Below are 23,318 nucleotides of genomic sequence, written 5' to 3'. Positions count from 1 at the left end.
GATACAACATAGTGATAAAGCAGCTTGAACTCTGTGCTTCTCACATAACTGGGCACCAGTTGGATCTGGACCATCTGCACATCCCCACAGGAAAAACCCCTTCACATGATTTTACAAAGAAATAGAATCAGCTTTGCCTGGATTTTGACCCTTTTGCAAGGAAGTGAGGTCCCAGTCTTCTTTGCATCCTCACTCCATGTTGAACTCTTGCCAGCTTGCCAAATTCCCAGCGTCTCGCTCCCCGCTGATCTGTCTAGCTGTCCTTGCAATTGAAGCATAATGTGGAGACTGAAAAGATCCCCAGCTTTCCAAGTGAACATGGCAGTGTGCAGAAATCCTGTCAGCTTTCTTTTTTTTTTCAGGAGACAGATGCAGCAGGACTTCAAGGCATGTCTTTGCTCTGTTGACTGCACTGAATCAATCAGTTTGGCCTAGAAGCCTTGAAAAGTCCCATTTTGTGGGAATTTCCAACAGCACGTTGCTCCAAGCGCAAGGCTTTTTGGCTGAACGAACCAGTAGAAAATAGGTCAAGGGTTTCAAAAAATCACCTGCAGCAAAGACCCATCACTGCAAGCAAGAGGGATAAATTCATCCCTAGTGTCCGTCTACTCTTGCATTTCACTGATGGATTTTCCTTCACCCTCTGACCCTGTCAGAACAACACTGGGGATCAGTTTGGCCCCATGCTTTGAAATGACTCATGAATGAGCCATTCTCCCTCCATGTAAATGAGACTTGGCAGGTCTGCGCTAAGTGCTTTAAAATTTTTGAGCCTGGAGGGACCAAAGGGCCCGAGGGAGCGCTAATGGGATGTAATCTAGCTTTCCACTACTGTGCTGTCAGTACAAAGTCTAGCCCAGGCCTTGCGCTGGCTGCTGCTCAGTGGCCTGGATGAAATGAGCTGTTGGTCTGATTCCTGCTACTGATGAGTGGCTGTCCAAAGCACAAGACCACCCGATGCTGATTGGCGTTGCTGTAGGGAGCAGAGGCAGCAGGGACTGAGCAGCATGGAAAATTAGCGCCATTCCTTTTTGGAGATGCTCTGTCCCCACTGTTCGTGCAGGGCACTGTCAGCACAACTGCAATTGGTTCTAAAACCTTCTCCTATGGCTTCAGCACATTTGGGTTATACCCTCTGGAGAGAAAGCTTGCTCTGCCCTGCTGATTCCCTAGCTGCTGTCTTTTGGTTTGTTTTTCCTCTCTCCTGGCTCCAGGGATGCCAGGCTTTGGTCTTACATCATTTTTTCATTTGCCTTATGTAGGGCACACTTCCAGCCATTGCTGGCTTGACATACAGGCCAGGACCACAACAGCATCCAGCTGCATTGCCTTTGCTCAGCACTTTAGTTGGTGCCTGGTCAAATAGGTAATGCCAGAGTGTGCCCTAATTTGCAGTCTGAATGAGTGGAAATAAACTGTAGGGCTTCTTGCCATAACTATCCTACAAATACAGGAAAACCACTGCCTCACAGAGTGGAAGGGCAGGATCTGTCAGTGCAGACTGGGAGCTTGTACCTTTCCTAGACATCTACCACAAGGACTCAGTATATTGGGTTAGGCAGACGCTGGGTTTGATCAGTATGGCTGTTCCTGGGGTTATACAAAGTATACATAACCCTACCTATATGCAGGGTGCATACAGCATGTATACACCTGCAGGGGATAAATCACCAGGACAGCAACAGTCTGAAGACTTGCTACCTCCAAAGATCTGGCATTGCAGCAAGACAGTAGTTCATGCTCAGGCTCCTTATCAAGACAGGAGCAGGAAATCTCATTAGATAAAAGCAGTGACTTTCCTCTTCACCTAGAACTAACCTTCCAGAGCTATTTGAGGAACATGTTTCACAGACCTTGTTTCTGACCAGAAATCTCAGATCCAGAAAGTTGAAAGAATGCTTTCCTTCTCCTGGGGCTGATTTTGGGGGAGGAGCTGCTGGAAATGGGAAGTACGTAACTGGTTGTAGCATTAGTTTTAAGAAGGTCAGTACCAGTTGCCTGATCTACTCTAACATCTTGGCTGGTAGTTCAGCCTCTTCACTCAAATCAGTGAGTGCACATGCCCTGTTCTTGGAGTTGTTGTGGCAATAACCTTATGATGCATTTGGGTACCTCTGAATGGTAACGATAAAGCCCATAAATACCCAAGAATATTAAATTACGATAATACTTCTGAGCGTGCTTTCAGTATAAGGCTCTCCCAGTGCTGTCTTCATCTGCAGTCTTAAATTAATCTTAAAAAAATTAGTTGCAACAGGGAGACATTTTACTTGCCTTATTTTTTCACTGATGTGCAAACAGAGGCAGGGGATTGCTAAAGAACTTAGCCTTAAGTGTCTTACACAAAGCCCCACAGCAAATCAGTAACCAGAGCTAGGAGAAAAGCTCAGTGTGGTTAGCCTTCAGCCATCAATTCAGCCATGATTTCTGCTTCCTGAGGGTGTGAAATAACACCAAAAATCCCATTGTGGCAAGCATTCCTTGTAGTCCCACCTCATGTTAGTTACAGTAGGAATAGGTCACACCTGGTAAGTGGATGTCAATCAGCTTCAGATTTATCAGCACTGTAATGATATGCCCATCACCTGAACTGTCTGACTAGGGCTGAGAGTGTCTTCTTGCCTTGAGAAGGTGCAGAGGTGAGTGATCAGGTGATCCTGAACTGGGGCTTCACCACCTTCTTGAACAAAAGTTCGTGCAGCTGGAGAGCCTTGGCACCATACGCCAACAGATTTCTGGGTTCTGGGAAATCAAAATTGCACATCAGTGGCCCTGCGAGGCCAGGCTAATGGAAGCTCAGCACTACAGGGCTTGTGAGATTTGGGTGATGGGCTGAGCTGCAAGCTCTCTCCATCCATGACTGAGGAGCTCATGTGAGGGTCAGCGAGCAAGAAGCTAATTTCCAGGTTGGAGATGAAATAGCAGTCATCCTTGTGTGCTGCATTACAGACAGCGAGCTTCTTCCTGGTTGTGAGTTTTTCCCATGTGGACAGATTATTCCACAATGGCTTAATGAAAAGTTTCCATACATTTTTTTTCTGAAGTGCTTGGAGCTGCCCACAGTCTGAAATGAGATAGAGGACTACAGAGGGTTGTTCTGATGTGGCAGTTGCTATTTTAAGGTGATCCTAAGGCTGTACTAGTCAGAAAAAGGACTGAAAAATTCAAGACACACTCGGTCTGTAGGGTTCTTCTTCCTGGTAGTGCTAGGGATATAACTGAAGGGCCATCCCCAGCAAGTTTGATCAATGTTCCTGATGCTCTTGTTGATGTTAAGCACTTGCTAGAGGCTGTCAGGAGAATGGACTGAAGATAGGTGGTGAGCTGCTACCAGGAGGGTTTGTATTGCAGAGGCAAGGCAGCCACTAGGGCAGAGTAAGCCCAACCCTGCAAGCAGCTACCATGCTCTTTTCATTGCCAGCACTGCTTAACCCCCTTGCCCTGAACATTTTCTACCTTTGTTGGTTCTGTGGGCATAACCACATCAGAGCTCACTGCTTAATGAAGAGGAAGTTCTGGAGTTATCTCACATTAACTTTCTGGGCATCTTGTTGTCTCAAATCCTTCAATAACCAATGGAGAAAGGATGACATCTTAGGAAGTCAACTTATTCCTTCCTAAAATTGGAGAAATAGGTGATCGCTGGAGGTCCCTTCCAGCTGAAATGTAATATTCTATCCTATTCTAATTCTTTTCTATTCAATAGGTTTACGCAGTATGCATGTTTACTTTCCCCTGGAGGTGGCTAAGTTGTTGACATTTGGTGGTGTACAATGGGTGACTCCTTGCCCTAGCGTGGCCAGTTACTGACCTGGGGCTGGCTGCTGCTTCTTATTGAAGTAATGCTTTGAACAAGTCCCTTACAGCAGGGGCATTGCATGCAGCATGTTAGTCTGGACCATAACCTGAGCATGTTTTCCTGCCAGTATTTTCTTCCACCTTCTCATGACAGCCCATTTAAGCCATGCCCTCACTGTGTCTTGGTCCAAAGCTCACTGTAGATTTGGAAAGGCCTCTCCTGGCTTTCTTTAGATGCTAGAGATGGTCTTTAGCTTTTGGGCTTTGCAGGTTATTACGTTGGCATTTCTTATTGTATGTGGTAACACAGTGACTCCATACATAGTTTGTTTAAGAGGGAAAAATGTGCTTGGCAAAGCAGAGAAAATAACAAACAGCAGGAAGCAATGCCAGAATTGTACCCATTTAAGAATGTAAGAAGTGCAGCAGTAAATACTGTGCCAGATTGCTTCTATTCTTGTAAAATAACTCAAGCTTGCTGTGGAGGCCTGTTTCCTGCCTCCTTCTTGGAGGCAGGAAAGCAAAAAGGCTTTTTCCTTCTGTGAGCTTTAAAGAAGCACTAGATCATTACTAACTCCTGTGTCTATGTCCAGTCCAAGATTCATGCTGCAAGAAGCCTGAGCGAGATTGCGATTGACCTAACCGAAACTGGAACACTCAAGACCTCAAAGCTGGCCAACATGGGGAGTAAAGGCAAAATTATCAGCGGCAGCAGTGGGAGTCTTCTGTCATCAGGTAGGTCCTTTATCCTGCAACTGGAGACAATATGGTGGAAAGGGCCATGGCCATGGTATAATGGGAAGCAGCCAGAAGCTGCACTGCAGAAATGAAAGTCACTTCCCGTTAGCCTTTCTGTCTGTCCAGGTGTCAGTCTGTCTCTCAGCATGTTGCTCCACAGACAGCGCAAGCAGCAGCCTCCCCCTCTGTTACTGCCACTCATTTCCTCTTTAGCTTCAGGATGTCATCTCCAACCTCTCACTTTCCAGCTGACACCTGGTATCTCTTCAGTTTCTACCATAGTCACGCCTTGGCACCCAGCTCATCCCTGGGCAAAAGCTTTTGTGAAGGAACTCCCAACCAGCAGTGGGGAAGCAATCAGCCAGTGCAGCTCACTAGGGAAACTGAGGCTGGGAACTGGCAATGTCTCTCCACAGTGTTGAGGCATCTTTTGATCATCATCAACATCTGTTGAGGTGGCTTCTTCAACAGAGTGCACATCTGCTTTGCCTCTCTATTGCTGGAATTTGGCTGGTGTCCCAGGCTCAAAAGAGCTGTTCCCCAACACTCTCTACCAAACTAGTCTCAGGGATCTAGAGGTTTCTTTTTGTGGCTTGGAGCACCTTCCTGTATGAGGAAGACATAATCTGTGAAAGAAACCCAAGAGAAGTTAATACAGAGGAGAGCTAGAGCATGAGAAGGACCAGAGAAGGGGAGTCAGGAGGTCATCTGTATTTCTTTGATACGCTTCTGGGTGGGCAGGCTGTGTGCAAAACACTGCTAAAAGTCTCCAGGAGCAAAGCAAGGGTTGATAGTTTGCAAAGAGCTTGAAGCTGTTCAGGTAAGAAGCTCTTCAGGAGGGCAAGGTTGCTGATGTCACTATAATCAACAGTTCTGGTCAATTAAATGCCTTTTGTTAAACATCACATCAAGCTATCAAAATGGACCGTGTTCAGATGAGTAACACCAGAGAATAGCCTTCTCATGCCTGACAAGAGAAGAGTCCATCTAGGAACACAAATGCTTTAAAACTGAAACCACACCCACTGTAGTAGATCAGCTTTGCATCGTGTTCTTCCTTATCCCTTAAACGCCTTACTTTCCTGCTTGGAAAGTGTCCAGCAAGGGGTTAAAATGTGCAATGCTTACAGAGCTCCAGAGTAGCCTGCTGTGCAATTCCTTGCCTTGCCTGCAAACAGAGATGCCTTTCTGCTCCTTAGGTCTTCCTGACAAAGCATACAATCCACCATCTGTACCTCCCATCACTTAGGGAGTTGCAGTAGCCGAGCAGCTCCCAGACTGGTGTCGGGTTGTTGGAGCTCTTTATTTGTTTGGCATTTTTTTCCAGCTCTCCTGCTGGAAAGTAAATAACGTTAAGTACCCCAAGGAAGTTCTTAAGGTCTTTCCAAGATCTTAGCCTCCTGGGCACCATTCCCAAGTTTGTGAGAGCTACTTGGTAGTAATCGTGTTTTCTTGTTAATACACTGACTTTTCACCTTTCTGGAAAAAACATGGGGGTCTGCTTCTGCTCTCACACTGGGAGAGAGCAGTAGCCAGGTGAAAGCCAGGAGAAAATCAGTCCCAGAAAAGCTTCTGTAGGGCCAGCACCTATCAGGGTTATGTGGATGGAAATCCCAGACTGGGAGCTGCCCTGCCCATGCTTTTATTTCTGTATTTTTTTGCTCTCTGTTCAAATCCCTTCTCACTGAGCATGGGATTTGTAGACTCAGCAGAACTGCACTAGTGACTAGACCTGTGGAGAGTTCACTGACCAGGTGAGTCATTTCTTCAGTCCTGGGTAGGTGGATCTGTTGACCTGGATGCCTGTGTAGGACTGTGTGAACCTCTGTTTTGGTCAAGGTGCTGCCTGTGGGCCACGCGAGCGTGGCTCCCTCTAGGTTCCTGTGTTCAGAGCTGCTTTTTATGTCCTGCCAGCTGTGAGGACAAAGCTTTCCCCAAAATGTTAAGGAGAGCTGTGGGGTTTGTTGCTGCTGCTATGTGCCTTCCAGAAGCTACAGACAGCTACAAGGAAGTATAGAGAGAACTAGTCTGGCAGAGGAGGACAGATACCAGGGAACTGGAGACCCTGAATTGCTTCCACAGAGCCACCCAGACACCTCTGCTCCAAGAGCCCCTTCCCCAGCTGGCAGAGGTGACCCAGCCCTGTCCCACTGGACAGGAGGGGGCATTTTCTGCCTGTCCCGCTGGCACAGTCACTGGCTCTGTCCCACCCTTTGCATTTCCTCCCATTGTGCCGAAGATTATCGGCAACAATGATGGGTTATCGTGGTACAGCCTGCACACTGGAGAGAATAAGTGCAAATGATTAAGTGGCCACAGTAGATTTGCAGGCTATAAATACCCCAAGTGACTCGAAATCACAACGGCGGGACTGAATTTCTGTTTGCCCCCACTTCCCTTCTGTTCTCAGTCCTTTCTTCCTGGAAATTACTTGTAGTCATTTCCTCTCTCCATCTCACTCGTCCTCGCTGAAGGGGCTGTCAGCACCACAAGGAGCATGCCAAAACTGGCATGTCTCCCCTGGGTTTGCAGCAAGGCTGCAAGGAAAAATCCGTTGTTGCTTCCAGCTGTCACACTCTCTGGTGATGATCCTGCTGTGCAGTGTCATGCAGTTGCTGCCACACATCACTTACAGACTCAAGACACAGCAGAGGGGAGATGCAGTCTTACTGGGACAGTGACTTCCAAAGCCTAAGCTCCTCCATGTTTCCCAAGCCCTTGATCACAGTCTGTGTCCACTGCAGTTGTAATTTTGATACCTGATGCTCCCAAGTTCATTTCTGACAACATGACTCTTTTAACTGTTGTCCTCATTTTGACTCTGAAGGGCCCTCCCAGAAGTGGGATGCTGTGATTTAGCTCAGGGTCTCTGGGCTGGACAGCTGGAGCAAGATTTGCCTGTGAATAAAAGCTCTGCTTTTACACTGGCAGGAGCTCTAATTAAAGCCAGCAGAGATAATTATCAGAACAAAATCAAGTTAGGTGAATTCTCAGAGCAGTCTGTGCCATAAGAGCTCTGCAGGGCTCTGAGCTAGTGAGGAGCCCCATTATCGCTGGGTTATTGTTGGACTGAATGCCAGACTACTGCCTTCTTCTCAGTGGGCAGTGGAGACACCACAGAGGAGCACCTCTGATTTAGCTCTGCAGATGTGTTCAAGGAGCCTCTGGCCCCCTGAGCCCTATTCCTTCAGCAGCGGTGGAGTGTCCTGTGCAGGGGCCTGTTTATGTTTGAAAATGCCACGACAGAGCCCAGCCAGCCAATTCCCAGCCCCTGCTGCTCCATCCAGCAAGCCAGATCCCAGCTGGACTGCCCCAGCGGCTGCGGAGTAGATAAACAGCACCCGTGCAACCTCCAGCGCAGGGGCTTGTGAAGACAAGTTGCCCACCGGATATCTGAGTGCATCCTGTGTGGAGCAGCTCCAGCTGGTCTCCTGCACGCCATGGAGGATATCCTATTTGTCAGGCAGAAGAGATAGCAGCTGTCTGAGGTTGCTGGCTGTTGTGTGCTGACATCCTGGCACGGTGAGTCAGCCTGGGCTCTGGCACGGAGCAAGCGTGGGGGGACTTTCCCTCCCCGCTCAGGGGACAGCCTTCCATGGGGACCTCAACCAAACACCAGCAAGCTGGAGCCAGCAGCCGGATGTAGCATGAAGGGTTTGCCATATTTAGATGTGTTTTTCCTGGAGTAGGAGACTCTCAGAATGAGATGTCTGGATGCTTTTGCCTTGCTGCTGCTCAGCCGCGTTGTTGCATCTCCCCTTACAACTGCGATCACCAAGCCTTGGCTCCCTTTGCCTTTCAGCATCCCATCTATCCTGCCTGCTTGTTTTCATCCTTCTCAGTTATCCCTTTTCCAAGCTGACTCTGCTCTGCTACAATAGGTGAAAGAACTAGGGACAAACAATAAGTTACTGTTAGGGCTTTCCTCTCCAAAATGGTGGCCCATGTTGCTGGTCTGGTCCCTTTGACAAGCCTTAAAGCAAAACTTCTCTTGAAGCCAACACCTGGTAGCCATGAGCCCCTGCAGATCTGCACAGGCACAGCACATCACCTTGGTCAGATCCTTTGGGGGTGTGGCTGCTGTGACTAGCTTCATCAACATCATCAAGACTGTCACGACCTCACCAGCATCGGAGTGATCAGAAACCAGCCTGTTAGCATTGGTGAAGAAGCACAGCCATGTATTCTGCTGGAGGAGTGAGTTGGACAGGAAGGACCATGTTCTGCCCCCGTTTCACAGCTTATGTTATGAATGTCAGTAGATGGGAAAATTGCCCAGAGAGGCCAAGTGGGTATCAGAAGATGAGTAGTGTATCCACAAACTAATAGGGTATTAAGTGGATGTTCAGGTCACCAAGACCTGTGTCGCATCCTGTATACTAAGGAGGAAAGGGCATGTACGATTTCCTTGGATTTGAAATTAAACCACCAGCAGCAGCTACAAGAGCAGCCCCCAATTCAGTAGGTTCCTGGTGCCCACCAAAGAGAAGGCCTTGTGCTTGCTACCTGGCATGTTTTTCTTTTAGGGACACCAAATGGTTTTGCAGAAGTGTGTGTTAAAATGCAGAGTTTGGTAAATCTTGGCACAGCAAATGGAAAGGAGGCTGAATAATAATTTTCACAGAAAGGTTCAAAAGCCATACAGGGAAATTACATACTTCAGCAACATTTCTCCTGTTTACTGCGATAGGAATTAGCCCTAATTGTGGGAGATAAAATACCTGAGAAAGCCTCCCAGTCAACCATTGCTGTTGCAGCAGGAGTCTCTCATGTTAGGACTGATCTTTCAGGACGGATTTTTCTCTATTGACGATCCCCTTTGGAAAGCACTGGGCAGCCATGACTCAGTGAGCATCATATTTAATAAGGCTGATTGAAGGTAGCATCTGCTTGATTGGTTCAGTTTGTGCTGGTCTTTGATTATTCCTTTGGTTGTTTTTATGCTCTTTTGATTTGTTCTGACATTTTTGGGTCAGTTGCCATTGGATTTAGAAGTGGGTCTGTGGTCACAGCCTTGCTTGAGGCTGGATTAATAGATATTCATAAATAGAGAGCCTCTAATGGAAGCTGTAGGCACCCTTGCAATACAAAGCACTGTTGTCTGCTTGTTTACAAGCATTTCACATGGGTGCAATTCTCTTGACTGACCAAGTTTCCATTTGCTTTTCACCTGTGAGAGCAAGCAGAGAATCCAACCCATAAAAGTCTAATAATATACCCCAAAATAACTCGGCTTTTAAATAAAAATAATATTAATAAAAAAACCCAGCTGGAACAAAATAGTTTCTGAAGGAGAACTTTCAGGATGGTCTGAAGAAATGTCAGTCCTGCAGTATGCCCAACGGATCATCCAAGTCAGTATAGTCAAGCTAAAAAAAATCAGCATCACAAGCCATGAGCCCTGTTCCCTGGCCTATGAACCCTTGATCCACTAGTAGAGTCTGGGATACAAAGACACACTTGGAAAAGGACAATTTGAGCAGGTTCATTAGTGGCAAGGAGTGGCTGGCTTTGGTTTCAGCAGTAATCCTGTTGCTTAACTCAGAATGTGACAATGCGCTTCCAGATCTGCCTCAGTTCCTTCACTTTCTGGGAGGAGTGAAAAAGATGGCAAAATGTGCACTCGGTGGACACTGCCATCGACCACATCAGGGCTGAGACCAGCATGGTTCTCACACAGGGTAAGCACAGCTGGAACAAATGCCGTGAACTGTCTGTGCTTGATTTGGGTCCGTACCAGTTCAGCCAGAAGCCATTTCTTTCCTTCTTGCCAGCACACCCCAGATCAGCGCAGACGTCTGGCCAAGGTTTAGGCTATTCAATTTTAGGCTATTTTAAATGTTACAGCATCTATGTAACTGCTGTGGCAACCCGCAGTGCAAAAACGAATAGCTTTTAAAAATAAATTCAAGGCTGGTGTGGAGGTAGGGAGCAGAGAGAGGAAGGGAAGGGGAAGAGCAGTTGAAAGGAAAATGTAGGTCATTAAAGCTGTCATAAAAGAGAAAAAAAAGGGGTTGAAACATCTGCTTGAATCATGAGCAACTCTTTACCAGGACTCAGCAGTTTGTTGGCATTTCAGTGAAGAAATTCAGCAGTTCAGCTTTCGCTAGTAACTGCTCACGAGAGTTACTATTAAGAATTACTAAATGCTAGAGAGGGCTTTCCCTGCCAGCACAAATACCAGGCTCCTCTAGAAGATCCTGTCAAGTTCTAGCAGCACAGATGTGTGTACAGAATTGAGTTTTGTTGCTCTGTGAGGCAAACCCAAATGAAATGGGGTTGACTACAGCAACAAACATCTTACTGTGAAGTTGTCCTCCTTTTGTCTGATGATGCTCAACTTGGCTGACGTTCATAGAGCCCTTTTTCTACCTTCCCCACTCCCAGACAGCCCAATATAAAAGGTGTTACAAAGCGGGGTGGCGTTTCACAGAATAAATGCCAGCTGTCTTCCTGTATGAAAAGCGCAAAAAATATTGGTGGAAAAGACCTGTGAGATTCTCTGTTCCCCTTGGGCCAATGTGGAACTGTTTCATGGCATTGTTTGCCTCAGTCCTCTTTCAGTTTAGCTTTAATGGTCTGCTGGAATAGTAGCAATGAAAGGTGAAGCTTAAAGCACAAATTTCACTGTGTTTTGCTGCCAAAACAAGGAGTTGTTCCCAGGTTCCTTCTGTAGCTCCGTGAAACAGCAGCAACATTTTCAACCTCCTTGGGCTGAGTGATTTCACTGTGCACATGGAGGCCAAGCTGCAAAATGTATCTAGAAGCCCCCTCTCACCCCCATCCTACAGGTGCACAGAAAATTCCATGTAGCATCCTGTTGTATGTGACTCCTGCAGATAATAAAGGTCTGCTTTCTCTGTGCTGTTGCTCTAGAGGGGTAGGGGAGCCCCCCAGGGTCACCATGGGACAGCGGGTGCTGAGACCACTGAGGAACCACTGAGGACAGGGAGGAATCCCTTTGAAAGCATTGCCAAGTCAAAGGCTTTTCTGCAGGCATAAACCAGGGAACGCTGCCTGCCCTGGTACGGCCCTCAGCGGCTGGCAGCAGGCGGGGTGCACCTGTCTCAAAGCAGGAAAGGGACCTTTGCACAGGAGTTAGCAGGGCTTACTGAAAAAGCTTTAGATTTGAAGGGGGAAAGGGGTAAAACCAGGCTTATTAGAAATATGCCTGGTGGCAGCACACCAATGTTTAGGGTCAGGGTGCTAGCAAGGTCCTTCAGTCTGCTGTCTCAGTGGAAGCAGGGGATGGAGATCCATGCAGCAGCAAAGATACAAAGGTTAGTGATGTGTTAGACTGAGAATGGTCACACAGGAGTTAGGGCCTCTCCCCTCAAAAAGGTGGTGGGATCGATGGCCCAACTGAGGTACATCTACAGCAATGCCCACAGCATGGGCAGCAAACAGAAGGAGCTGGAAGCTGTTGTGCAGCAGGAAAACTGTGACACAGTTGCCATCACGGAAACATGGTGGGATGACTTGGACAACTGCAGTGCTGCGGTGGATGGCTGTAAATTCTTCTGAAGAGATTGGCAAGGAAGCAGAGCTGGTGGGGTAGCGCTGTATGTCAGGGAGTGTTTTGGTTGCCTAGAGCTTAATGAAGGTGATGATAGGGTTGAGTTTTTATGGGTAAGAATCAGGGGGAAGGCCAAGGCAGATATCATGCTTGGAGTCTGTTATATACCACCCAACCAGGATGAAGAGGCAAACAAAATATTCTTTAAGCATCTGGGAGAAGTCTTATGATCATCTTCTTCTCATGGGGGACTTCAACTTACTAGATGTCTGCTGGAAATACAACACAGCAGAGGGGACAGTCCAGGAGGTTCCTGGAGTGTGTGGAAGAGACCTTCCTACACAGCTGGTGAGGGAGCCAGCTGGGGAAGGTGCCCTGCAAGACCTGTTGTGGGTGAACAGAGAAGGGTTGGTGGGTGATGTGGTGGCAGGAGGCCGTCTGGGGCACAGCAATCATGAAATGGTAGAGTTTTTGGTTCTTGGAGAAGTAAAGAGTGGGGTCAGCAGCACTGTTACCTTGGACTTCCCAAGGGCAGAGTTTGGCATGTTGAGGAACCTGGCTGACAGAGTCCCTCGGGGGCAGCCCTGAAGGGCCACAGGGCCCAGGCAGGCTGGATGTGCTTCAAGAAGGAAATCCTAAAGGCGGAGGAGCAGGCTGTCCCCACGTGCCGAAGGACAAGCCGGCAAGGAAGGAGGCCGACCCGGCTGCACAGAGCTTTGGGGGGAGCTCGGGGGAGGGGGGGGGGGGAGGGGAAAGGAGAGTTTGTGGCCTTCGGGAGAAGGGGCAGGCAGCTCAGGGGGGCTGCGAGGGTGTCATGAGGTTGTGCAGGGAGAAAATGAGAAGGGCCAAGGCGCAACTAGAACTTCATCTGGCCACTGCCATAAAAGACAATAAAAAGTGTTTCTATAAATACATTAGCAACGAAAGGAGAGCTGAGGAGAATCTGCACCCTTTACTGGATGCGGGGGAAGCTGAGGCAGAGGCTGAGGTGCCCAGTGCCGCCCTTGCCCCAGTCCTTAACAGCCAGAGCAGTTGTTCTCCAGGCACCCAGCCCCCTGCGCTGGATGGCAGGGATGGGGAGCGGCATGGAGCCCCCGTAATCCAAGGGGAAATGGTCAGCGACCTGCCACACCACCGAGACACACACAAGTGTACGGGGCTGGATGGGATCCACCCGAGGGCACTGGGGGAGCTGGTGCAAGTGCTCCCAGGGGATCGGGCCCCGCCAGCGCGGGGCTGTGAGAGGCAGGTCCTGCGTGAGGAGCCCCATCTCCTGCTGGGACAAGGGGACCCGCTGGGTGGCTGAGGGAAAGGCTGTGGCTGGCGCCTGCCTGGGCCTTAGTGAAGCCTTTGGCACCGTCTCGCCCAGCATCTCCTGGAGAAGCCGGCTGCTCCCGGCCGGGCCGGGGGGGCTCTGCGCTGGGCACAGCCGCTGGGCAGGAGCCCCCAGCGTGCCCAGGTGGCCAAGGGGGCCAGCAGCGCCCTGGCCGCTGTCAGAAGCGCTGTGGCCGGCAGGGCCGGGGCAGTGCCCGTCCCCCTGTGCTGGGCACCGGGGCGGCCGCCCCTCGGGGCCTGGGCTCAGGGTCGGGCCCCTCAGGGCAGGGGGGACGCAGAGGGGCTGGAGCGTGTCCAGAGCTGGGCAGAGAAGCAACCCCTTAGCCCTGTCTGCTCAGCCCAGCTCAATACCCACTGTGGAGTTCATTAAAAAAGGATCAGGTGCAGACTTAGGCTGAGCTCCAGAGCTGTGTGTGGGGCAGAGCTTTGAAGTGTGTGGAGCTGTAGCTCTCCATGTTGTCTGCGGGCAGACATGGGATGCTGCTGCTGAATCCACCACAGATACCAGAACTCAGCTTTGCATAAACCTAAGGTGGATGCTTTGAACTACAGCTGTAGCTGAACAACAGCCAGTAATACGAATGAAAAGCATGTGGAGATGGTGTTTACCCCTTCCTGAGCTTGCTTTTCAACTCACAGTATGGCCATAACCATCATGTCCTTACTCTGTGATGAAAGAAGGCACTCAGCTTACGCAAACAAGGTGCTCCGAGTGAAGTTATGACTTCACCCTGAACCTGGAGGTGGATTAAAGAGGGCAAATGCTAAGCACATCCTGAAAAATCAGCTGCTCAAGTTGGGGACCCAAAAATGGATGCAACCAACACTGCCCCCTTGATCTTGGATAGATCTTGAACAGCGATTGATGCACCATCCCAAAGCAAAATAAAATCAGGAATCCCATCAGTAAGTTCCCCTAAAGAGCTGAAGTTACAAATGCTGTCATGACATCTGAGCAACAGAGTCTGACTTAAAGCACGGACTTACTTCAGTGGAAGTTGCTGGTTAGTTGCCACTTGAAAAGTCAAGCCGTTTGGACATCTGGTTTAAATGTCTTGACCTCCGTCTTCACAAGATACATCTACTATCCCAGAAGGACCTATGAGTTATTGTTCTGGTGTGTTTTACAGGAATCTTGCTAGGCAATTTTGTTCCATTACATTTTCTCATAGAGCAGATACTGTAAGTGGATTGAATTAAATGTTTGCTACTAGGATAATTACACTTCTTAAGAAATAGGCTGTACTGTCAAGTGGTTTCTCTTAGGCCTAATTTCCCAAAAATGCATCTCCAGGGCTTCGTAAACTGTACTGTTATTTGCCATTGGGCACTTTCATGGGAATCATGTCTTTTCTTCTAACGTCTTTACCTGAATAATTTTGTTGCTTTTATTTTTCTGAATGACGATTACAGGTGTCTTTGTGTGCCCCACTGTCCAGTTTCTGTCTGTTAGCTTAAACATTAAGAATTTGCTGTAAACAAACATGACTGGGTAACACCTGCTTCATATCATAATCTGATATTTTTTTTGAAGGACTGCGTCCAGGCTTTGGTAAAATTACAAGTGCTCCAGATGTGCATTTTGCTGTCAGCTGGCCTAGTGAAATCATTGTTTATTGATAGGTTCCCAAGAGTCAGATAGTTCTCAGTCTGCCAAGAAAGACATGCTGGCTGCACTGAAATCCAGGCAAGAAGCTTTGGAAGAGACACTGCGCCAACGCCTGGAAGAGCTAAAGAAACTGTGTCTCCGAGAAGCGGTAGGCAATGGACATTTTATAACCTGTAACACTTTGGTGCTTGCATTGTTATAGCATGCTCATGGTTTGGAGGTGGTGTATAGTTAGAAGAGTGACTTCCACAGTCATGTCTCACAAAGCCCATTGTACAGCTGTCATAGGACATTTCTGCCCCTGAGAAGGGGACCTCATGTCAGCTGGGTAGCCAGTTGGCCTGGGGCTAAGAGGGTGCTCAGCACCCATGCCTGCTGTTCGAATTTGTGTTTGAGATGCATTCAGCCAGGCTTCTTACTGACTTTGGTGGGAATATGCAGCAACCTAAATGGCATAGGAAGGCTGTCATGTGTACTGGTAATCACTTCTGAAATGCCTTTGACTTCATTAGCAACCCCCCCCCGCCCCCCTCAGGCTGATACACTGTCTTCTTGGAGCAGGCCTGACCTTACGTGCTTTTCTTCTCCCAGCACGTTCTTATGTACAGCACACGAGGTCTCAGCTGCTCCATGTAGGCTTCCTTCATCCAATAAGCCATGGCCTTGCTGGAGAGGAATGGCAGTGTCATGGCAGACCTTGGGAAGATGAACCACTGCAGTCATCCCAGGACATGCAGGACAGCTCAGGAACTCAGCTCATGACCTCACTCGCCATCTCATTCTTGGAGTACACGGGAGGCTAGTTTAGAGATAAATTTAATGTTTGGGGAATTACAACCCTGCTGCAGCTGTGCGTGGAGATTAGCAGTGGCGTACACTTGGGTCATTCAGCAATCCTCCTTTGTTTACAAGCCCTAAAAATCTGAATTTAACAACAAATTGTGATATGTTACACAACAGGAAGCTTGCTGCAGACAGTGCCACTGAGATCTTTCAGCTGGTGCTTAATATTTGATGTGTGTCTTGCCTTTGACTAAAATGGGGGAAATAGGTCACTGATTCATCTCATTGCACTTTGTTCCAATTAGTCTATAGTTCTGACACCAACAAGAATAAGTTGTGGAAGATACCTCTCAACAAAGAATGTCAGCAGAAATCTCTGCTGCTCCAGTTCCTGTCCTTCACTCCACACAAGCAATCCCTTCCCACCTGGGAAGTCCTGGTTGACTTCCGCAAAAAACTTGTGCTGATATAGGTCACAGGACCAGATGCAGTCTCGTAAGTCCATCGGGTATGGAGCTAAGGTCAGCTGCAGGAACCAGTCGCATGCTTTTCAGGGGCTGATGGAGAAAGTCTGGAGGGCTCTACTTGCCCTGGAGGAATCTGCCACCCTAAGCTAACGCTGCCTGACTGCTGATGACTACCTTGCAGCCTTACCGAATGTGAGGAAGACTTGTGGGGAAGATATGTGCCTGTGCCACAGTTGCAGGGGCTCACAGCCCAGTGCCTTCGCTTTAACCTCAGCCCTGGCTGTGGTGCAGCCTCAGGCACTTCACAAGCAATTGGGATGCAGGCAAAAGCTCCTGCTGGGGCATGGAGCCGGTGGGAAGGAGAAATATCTCCTTAATGTGCTGCAGCAAGTCTGGCCAGAGCCCATCTGTCAGCACCTTAAGAGCTGGTAGAAAGTGTTCGCGCTTTCTGTAGATGATCCAAGAGAGGCAGTTGATGGACACTTGGAATCTGTCCCTGTCTTGCAACCCTACAGCTCATCCATCAGCAGCCTGTAGTTGGAAGTATTTCCTCTCAGGCTGCCCTTCATCCTTTCTGCTTTGGTGTGGAAATGGCCAAAACAGAGGGAGAAGGTGGCAAACCAAGAGGTAAAAAAGGGTTAATAGTGGGGGCATAATCAAATAAGCATGGCCAGAGCCATTCCTAACAGTGGCATCAGGTTACTTCGGGCCATCACTACTCCAGTTACTTATTAATTTAGATTACATTTCAGGACCGTGCCTGTGAATACTTTTCAACTTATGGAGGCAGCATAGTAGCCCACATTAATTTTGTCTGGGCATTTTACAAAAGATATTAACTCTTTCCCCACTGTCCTGCTTCATATTAAGTTAGGGGCTATAAAGAAAATATCCTTATTTCCCTCAGGAAAGGATACAGGAATCTCTCTCTTGATGCAGTGCTCAGAGCCATGTCTCACTAGAAGAAGCACATTTTGGAAGAAAAGCTGAAATAACCCTGCAGGGCTGGAAGGGGCAACACAGAATGGGACTCAGAGACATCGTGCCTCTCACAGAAGGGGGTTGTGCGCATCAGTGTGCTGCAAACCCATTTTGTTGGGAATTGCTTAAAGGAAAGATTTGAAAAGGCCAGGTCCTTGTTTCCTAGTGACCTGAAAAGAGTAGAAAGAAAAACCCCATTAGGGAGCGGGGGAGAGGCCAGGGCAGGCAGGGGCCTGAGCTGCACACTCGCATTAAGGTCAGCTGCTGTTCTTTGGGATTCAGATGATTTAGTTTACTCTGCCAGCTGGATCCTCTCAAGGCTGATGCTAAGGAACACAAAAGCCTTTTGTCCTTCGTGGGGAGATTTTGAGTATAAGGAGTTGGGTTGTGCTCCTAGTGAGGCTCCTGCCTTTTTCTGTAGGCATTTGAATGCCTTCAATTCAGAGATGTGTGGCTGTATTGTGTCGCCCAGGGGAAAACCCCCACAGCATTAACATCAGCAGTGGCCCTCACTGCTTCCTATGTTCCATATATTCCTCAGTCTTATGGAGTTCACTTCAGATTTTGAATAAATCTTTGCAAATAACCTCATCAGTCTGAGAAAACATTATCTAATATTGCTCCAAAGCCGCCCATGACATCACTGGGGCTTGGAAGGGGGTCTGATACATGAAGTGTTATCAGACAGGTAAATGAGGTACCAGGCACTGCTTTTAGTGACCGTTTTGACTGCATTCCTCTCGGACACATCATGAATCAGGTGGGAATGGCTTTCTGTGCGGGTCGTAACCTGCCCGGCTGTTGCCAGTGGGGCTTTCTGACTCAGCAGACCTGCATCCTGCATGAAGGCTCTCAGATCGGCTCACCCCCTCTTAGAAGCAGCTACGCAGATAGAGGCTTTTCTTTCCAGCTTACCCTGCAGCAGAGATGAAAGCATGTGTGCTACAGTCTGTTTACCTCAGGCCCCAACGCCCTAGGGATGGGCACCACCTACAGACCTACCCTGGGCAGGCCACAAAAATCTGTAAAGAAAAGTTCCCCACCCTCAGTGTCAGGTTCTGGGAGGAGTTCACAGGGCTGGGTGCTCTCCTGTGCCTTCATCAGCTGGCTGAACTGGGTATGTTGTTAATGTGTGCCTGTCATTTTATGGTCACAGTTCAAGAGCAACGTTGTACTTTGCTGCAGGATTTCCCAGATCACCAACAGCATTTTCTGCTTACAGGAGCTCACAGGAAAGCTACCACGAGAATACCCGCTAGACCCTGGGGAGGAGCCGCCAATTGTAAGGAGAAGAATAGGAACTGCCTTTAAACTGGATGAGCAGAAGATCCTGCCTAAGGGAGAGGTGAGGCTGTGCCCTTCCCTTCCAGCCCTGTGTCCCAAAGTCAGGTCTCTAAGACGTCACCATGCATCGCATAGGAACCACAAGTCCTTCAGTCATCTTTACTTTAGATGACTGTAGTTGGTCACTGGTGCCTTTATATATATATATACATATATATATATATATGTATATATATATGTCCATCAGAATGGGGAAGCAGCAAGAGAGTTGGTGGCCTTAATTCAGGCTCAGAAGGTGAGGTGAAACGCTCAAGGTTCAGCCCTGGCTTTGCTAGAGGTAACAGAAATAGCCTGGGTGACCAATTGGACCATGACAGTCCCAGGTGCTCTGGTGACCAAGTGCAGGGACTTGTGTGAGGCGGGGAGCACATCAGGAGCCCCTTGAGCCATCTGAGCCCCACTGCTACCCTGTGTTGTTATTGCAAACAGCCATTTGCTTTCCACTTCGGTAGCGGTCCGAATTCAAATCTCCCTTCACCAGGGAGAAAAGCATCACAATTATCCATCTTTGCCCTGCAATAGTAAGATGAAAGCATTTTGCTCCCCAGTCCTTAAACAAAAGAGCCTTCATGCCTACCTATGGGGAGCTGGAATTACGTTTTTCTAAGTTTGCCAGGGAGTGTTTGTTCTCTTCTCTTGCTCCCACAATGTGCTGGGTCAGTGCCCTGAACCGTGGCTGTGAAAACAGGCCTGCAGCAGCTGTAAGGCGGGACCGGATTCACAGAAAAGCTATTGTCTGCAGAAACGCATTTGTCTCAAGACACTTGTGTATATTCCAGTCTTGAGTTTCCTTTTAGTTTTGTAAGAGGAGAGAACGAAGCTGGTGTGACTCTGTGGTTTAAGGCTTGGTTCAGCCAGGGAATTAACTGTTTGTCGTTTTGTTGGCATTTTCCTTCTGCTGAAAAAATAAACAGCTGGAGCTCTTTAGTTTTGTTCTCAATGGAGCCTGGGAGAGGAATTCCACTGAAGTCAAATATTCATGAACTAGCACATCTAATTAAGCTTTTCAAAGGGAAAGCACAGCTTAGATGAGCTATTCCTAAAACCCCTGCAGTCTGTTGGCTGCTCAATTATAACCTGATCTCCAGCTTCCCCAGATATTACCGCTACAAGGCAGCTTTTGGGGCCAGTGGGTGAGGAATTTCCTTACTCCAGTGGCAAGGTTAGGTGGGGAGAGAGTGAAGGTAAAGCTGCTCCTCCCCATTGCAGGCACTCTGCCTTTTGGCATCAGCAATCCAAACATGCTGACTCAGCTTTTCTCTACCTCCCTTTTCATCTGTCAAACTTTAAGACTGTGCTGAAAACCATGAATTTCTGTTCTCAAAGAATGATGTTGAGCTGTGTTTATTTGGCTACCCGTTTGAGAGCATTTAGAGAGGCCAGCGATGGTTTTCGTGGGCTTTTCAGCAAGTGCAAGCACTAGAAACTCATTTTAAAACAAAAGGTGAAATACTCTCTCAGTCACATAAATTCAGGACTGATATTACCAACTGTGACAAGGATCTGAAGCAAGGCACTGCCATCTGAAGACAGATGATAGCCCTCATTTTCTGAGGCTTTATTTATAGGGGCCTCACTGGGAGAAAATAGACAATTATGGCCAGGAGGAAATTTAATATGTTTTTTCTAAGATATACTGAATGATTTAGAACTGAATTGGTGAAGGTCTGAAATGACAGCTCACATCAAACTCACTGTACCTTTAGAAAGAGCTTTGACAGAGCAAGAATTGCAGGGAAGGATCCTATTGTACTGCTTGGTAATTAGCTCTACCTGGTCCATAGTTCCTGACTCTGGGAAGGATTTTACTAGAAGACAACAAATCAGGTTCCAGGCCTTAAAACTCCATGGCGTTAAATTCACTTTTAATAAGTTTGGCCTGATAGAGCTTATAAACTCTTCAAAGCAAAAAGGGATCTGTTAAAAAGATGGGGGTGGGGGGTGGGGTGTCAGTCTTCAGTAAAGTGGGGGAAATGATAATTACAGTTTTAAGGCAATGCTGACTCACCACTGACAGCGAAGGATTTTTTTTTTTATGCCAGAAGCTTGGAATAAAAACTTCAGAGAACAACTTCAGTCTGATTAAATCCCACAGCATCAGCTTTTGCAGCCTATGCTGCTGCTAAATGAAGAGAAAGGATTTGAATTTGCATTAAGGGGATATTATGAATATATGGCTGTCAGTGCCTGTGATCTGAACTCCCACCATTCACTAAAAGTAAAAAAGCTTGTCAATTTTTCCTTAATTTGCAATGTACTGTGTTCCCCTTTCTAGCAGACTAACTAAAAACTCCGTCAAGCTGGGGAAGGTAGCCAGATCCGTTGCAGATTAGCAAATACCTTTGAAGGTCACAGCCTGGTCCCAGTGCAGACCAGGAAGCTCTATATCAGCTTCTGCATTGGCATAAATTGGCCTAAGTCCCTTGACTTTGGGGACAACTGAAAATAGGTAGGTAGCTTCCAGGGTATACCTGGTGGCATTTAAAAACTCTGCGGAGACCCTGCAAGGGCTAATGTTGGAGGCTTTTTGGCATACGGAAAGCTTGCTGTTACACACTGCTCACGCTGAAATCACCCTCCTGGCTTGTAACTCAAGGAGACAATTTTCTGGTGCAATCAGTTGCAGCAGCCCATAATTACTTCAGTTTATACTCTCCTCTGGATTTTGACAGCCATACACCAGGGAGGAATTAGCACATCTTTGGCTTTTCTACCCCAAAGAGTTTGGTGGGTGCCAAGCAAACCTGTCAGAAGGTTAAATCTGTAGCTTTGCACCAATACCTAGCACTGATATCAAATGGGGCTCAAATATGGAGACAGGAAACAGGGAGAAGGAGCGGGTGGGAGGCAGGTGTTACCCATAGATGGGTGTAAAAGGATGAATGTGTTAGCAGTAGAGCACCACCAAAATAGGCCATACTGAACTGCATGAAAAGTCAAACAGCACAGCAGGGTTAGGGCCGGAGCACCCATGTCCTTCTTGCGTGGGTCATGCCGTCCACCAGCTGTGCTCTCAGGTACCTGTGTGCGTGGATGAAGGTGAAATGGGTATCAGATGAGGGGAGCAGTGTGATCACAGATGCTTTGCTGGTGGAGAGCCTTGGTTGGAGGCCACTGGCCAGGTTCAGTGGGAGTTTCCCCATAGCTGGGCCAGGAGTTTGGTGGCAGCCAGAATCCACTTGCCTTTCCCCAGGAGGCAGAGCTGGAGCGCCTGGAGAGGGAGTTTGCCATTCAGTCCCAGATCACGGAGGCTGCCCGGCGCCTGGCGAGTGACCCAAACGTCAGCAAAAAGCTGAAGAAACAGAGGAAGACATCCTACCTGAACGCACTGAAGAAACTACAGGAGATTGAAAATGCCATCAATGAGTATCGCATCAAATCTGGAAAGAAGCCAACCCAGAGAGCCTCCCTGATCATAGATGGTAAGCAGGACTTGGCACCCACAGCATCACAGAAGGGTCTGTGGAGGGTAGGGAGAAAAATTCTTTCCTTGAGGCACACATTTCCCCTCCCTCCTCTTCCCTCTGCTGTCTGGAGGACTCCACGGGTGCTGGCAGTCAGGCTGCCCTTTCCCATACCAGTGTGCTGTCAGATGGGTGTCTGGCCTGCGTTCCATGCATTAGAGACGTGCTGGTTCACAGCACAAGAAGCAGCATCGCGCTGCAGATTGTAAGCGTGTCAGGAAAGCAGACTGTGCTTCCTTTGTTCACCTATAAAATCACTCTGTTAACATCTCCTCCGGAGTGGTGCTGTACAAATGTAATTAATGTTAGCAGATCGGGGTGAGCTCTGTAGCTGAAAGGCATCTTTAAAATCAAAGTGGTAGCAGTGTCATTGCTGTGTTCAAATGCTTTTTTTCTTTTTCTTTTTTTTTTTCCCCCGGTGTAATTCTCAGGGCACTTTATGGTTTACTAAGTTGTTGATTGGTTTTTCATGAAATCCATTAACTTTCTGCTGTGGTTCTTTCTCCCTTGCTGATTTTGCCCTTTCCCTTTGACTTGCAGAGCTTTTCTTTGTGCCTTTGTAGCAGGAACTGAGATTAGAGCTGCTGTATTTGTGACCTGGGTACCAAGTTGCACCGCAGTCAGGGATAACAGACAGCCACGAGGACATGAGATGGGGGAGGCAGCTCAAATGTGTGCACACCAAGGACGTGAGAGCTTATCCTGCTGCTATAGAGGATGCTCAGAAAATGTTTCCCAGAATTACACCAAACTGGTACCTAGTGTGAGCCTTTAGTTAGCAACAGGATGAGCATTTTAAGAAGGTAGAGATCAAACCCAGAATCCTTAAGGCCAGGGATATAAATCTCAGCAATGGCACCATGCCATTTTGTATCCTCTGGGGATCTCAGCTCTCAGCTGTGACTCATAGTCTTAATCCTCATTAATTGAAAAGAATTAGCAGCTCCTTGAAAGGCAGCCTGCTAGCGAGAGAGCTGGCCTGCAGCTCTGCCCTGCGAGACTGAGAGTGGGCTAAGTCTTTATAGGAATCTTGCCTCTTGGCTGTGTGAGGAGGGAGATGAAGACTGGGTAACTACTTAAGGTTAAGACTCAGTGGATGAAGATCACGATGCAGTTCAGCACTTGGTCACTGTGATTCTTGGGACCATCTGACCATTTTTATATTCTCTTCCCTTCAGAAGGAAACATTGCCAGTGAAGACAGCTCCCTCTCGGATGCCCTTGTTCTTGAGGATGGTATGTTGGCTGCTAAGTATGTTCTAGAGGGCAGGAAGGAAACAGGTG

At 48.0% G+C, this 23,318-nt stretch overlaps 1 protein-coding gene across 6 annotated transcripts in view; it reads left to right on the top strand.

The window, feature by feature from the left end:
* FRMD4A (FERM domain containing 4A) overlaps positions 1-23,318 on the top strand; it is a 386,977-nt gene that overhangs the window by 349,581 nt on the left and 14,078 nt on the right. For all 6 annotated transcript variants that reach the window (XM_040594541.1, XM_040594542.1, XM_040594543.1 and 3 more), the window contains 5 exons: positions 4,392-4,533; positions 15,011-15,144; positions 18,450-18,572; positions 21,765-21,993; positions 23,214-23,270. In XM_040594541.1, coding sequence (XP_040450475.1) covers positions 4,392-4,533; positions 15,011-15,144; positions 18,450-18,572; positions 21,765-21,993; positions 23,214-23,270 — 685 coding nt within the window. The remainder of the gene's footprint in view (positions 1-4,391; positions 4,534-15,010; positions 15,145-18,449; positions 18,573-21,764; positions 21,994-23,213; positions 23,271-23,318) is intronic.

Source organism: Falco naumanni, chromosome 5 (genome assembly GCF_017639655.2).
Source record: "Falco naumanni isolate bFalNau1 chromosome 5, bFalNau1.pat, whole genome shotgun sequence".
Taxonomy (NCBI): Eukaryota; Metazoa; Chordata; class Aves; order Falconiformes; family Falconidae; genus Falco; species Falco naumanni.
This window is presented reverse-complemented; position numbering and strand designations above follow the sequence as displayed.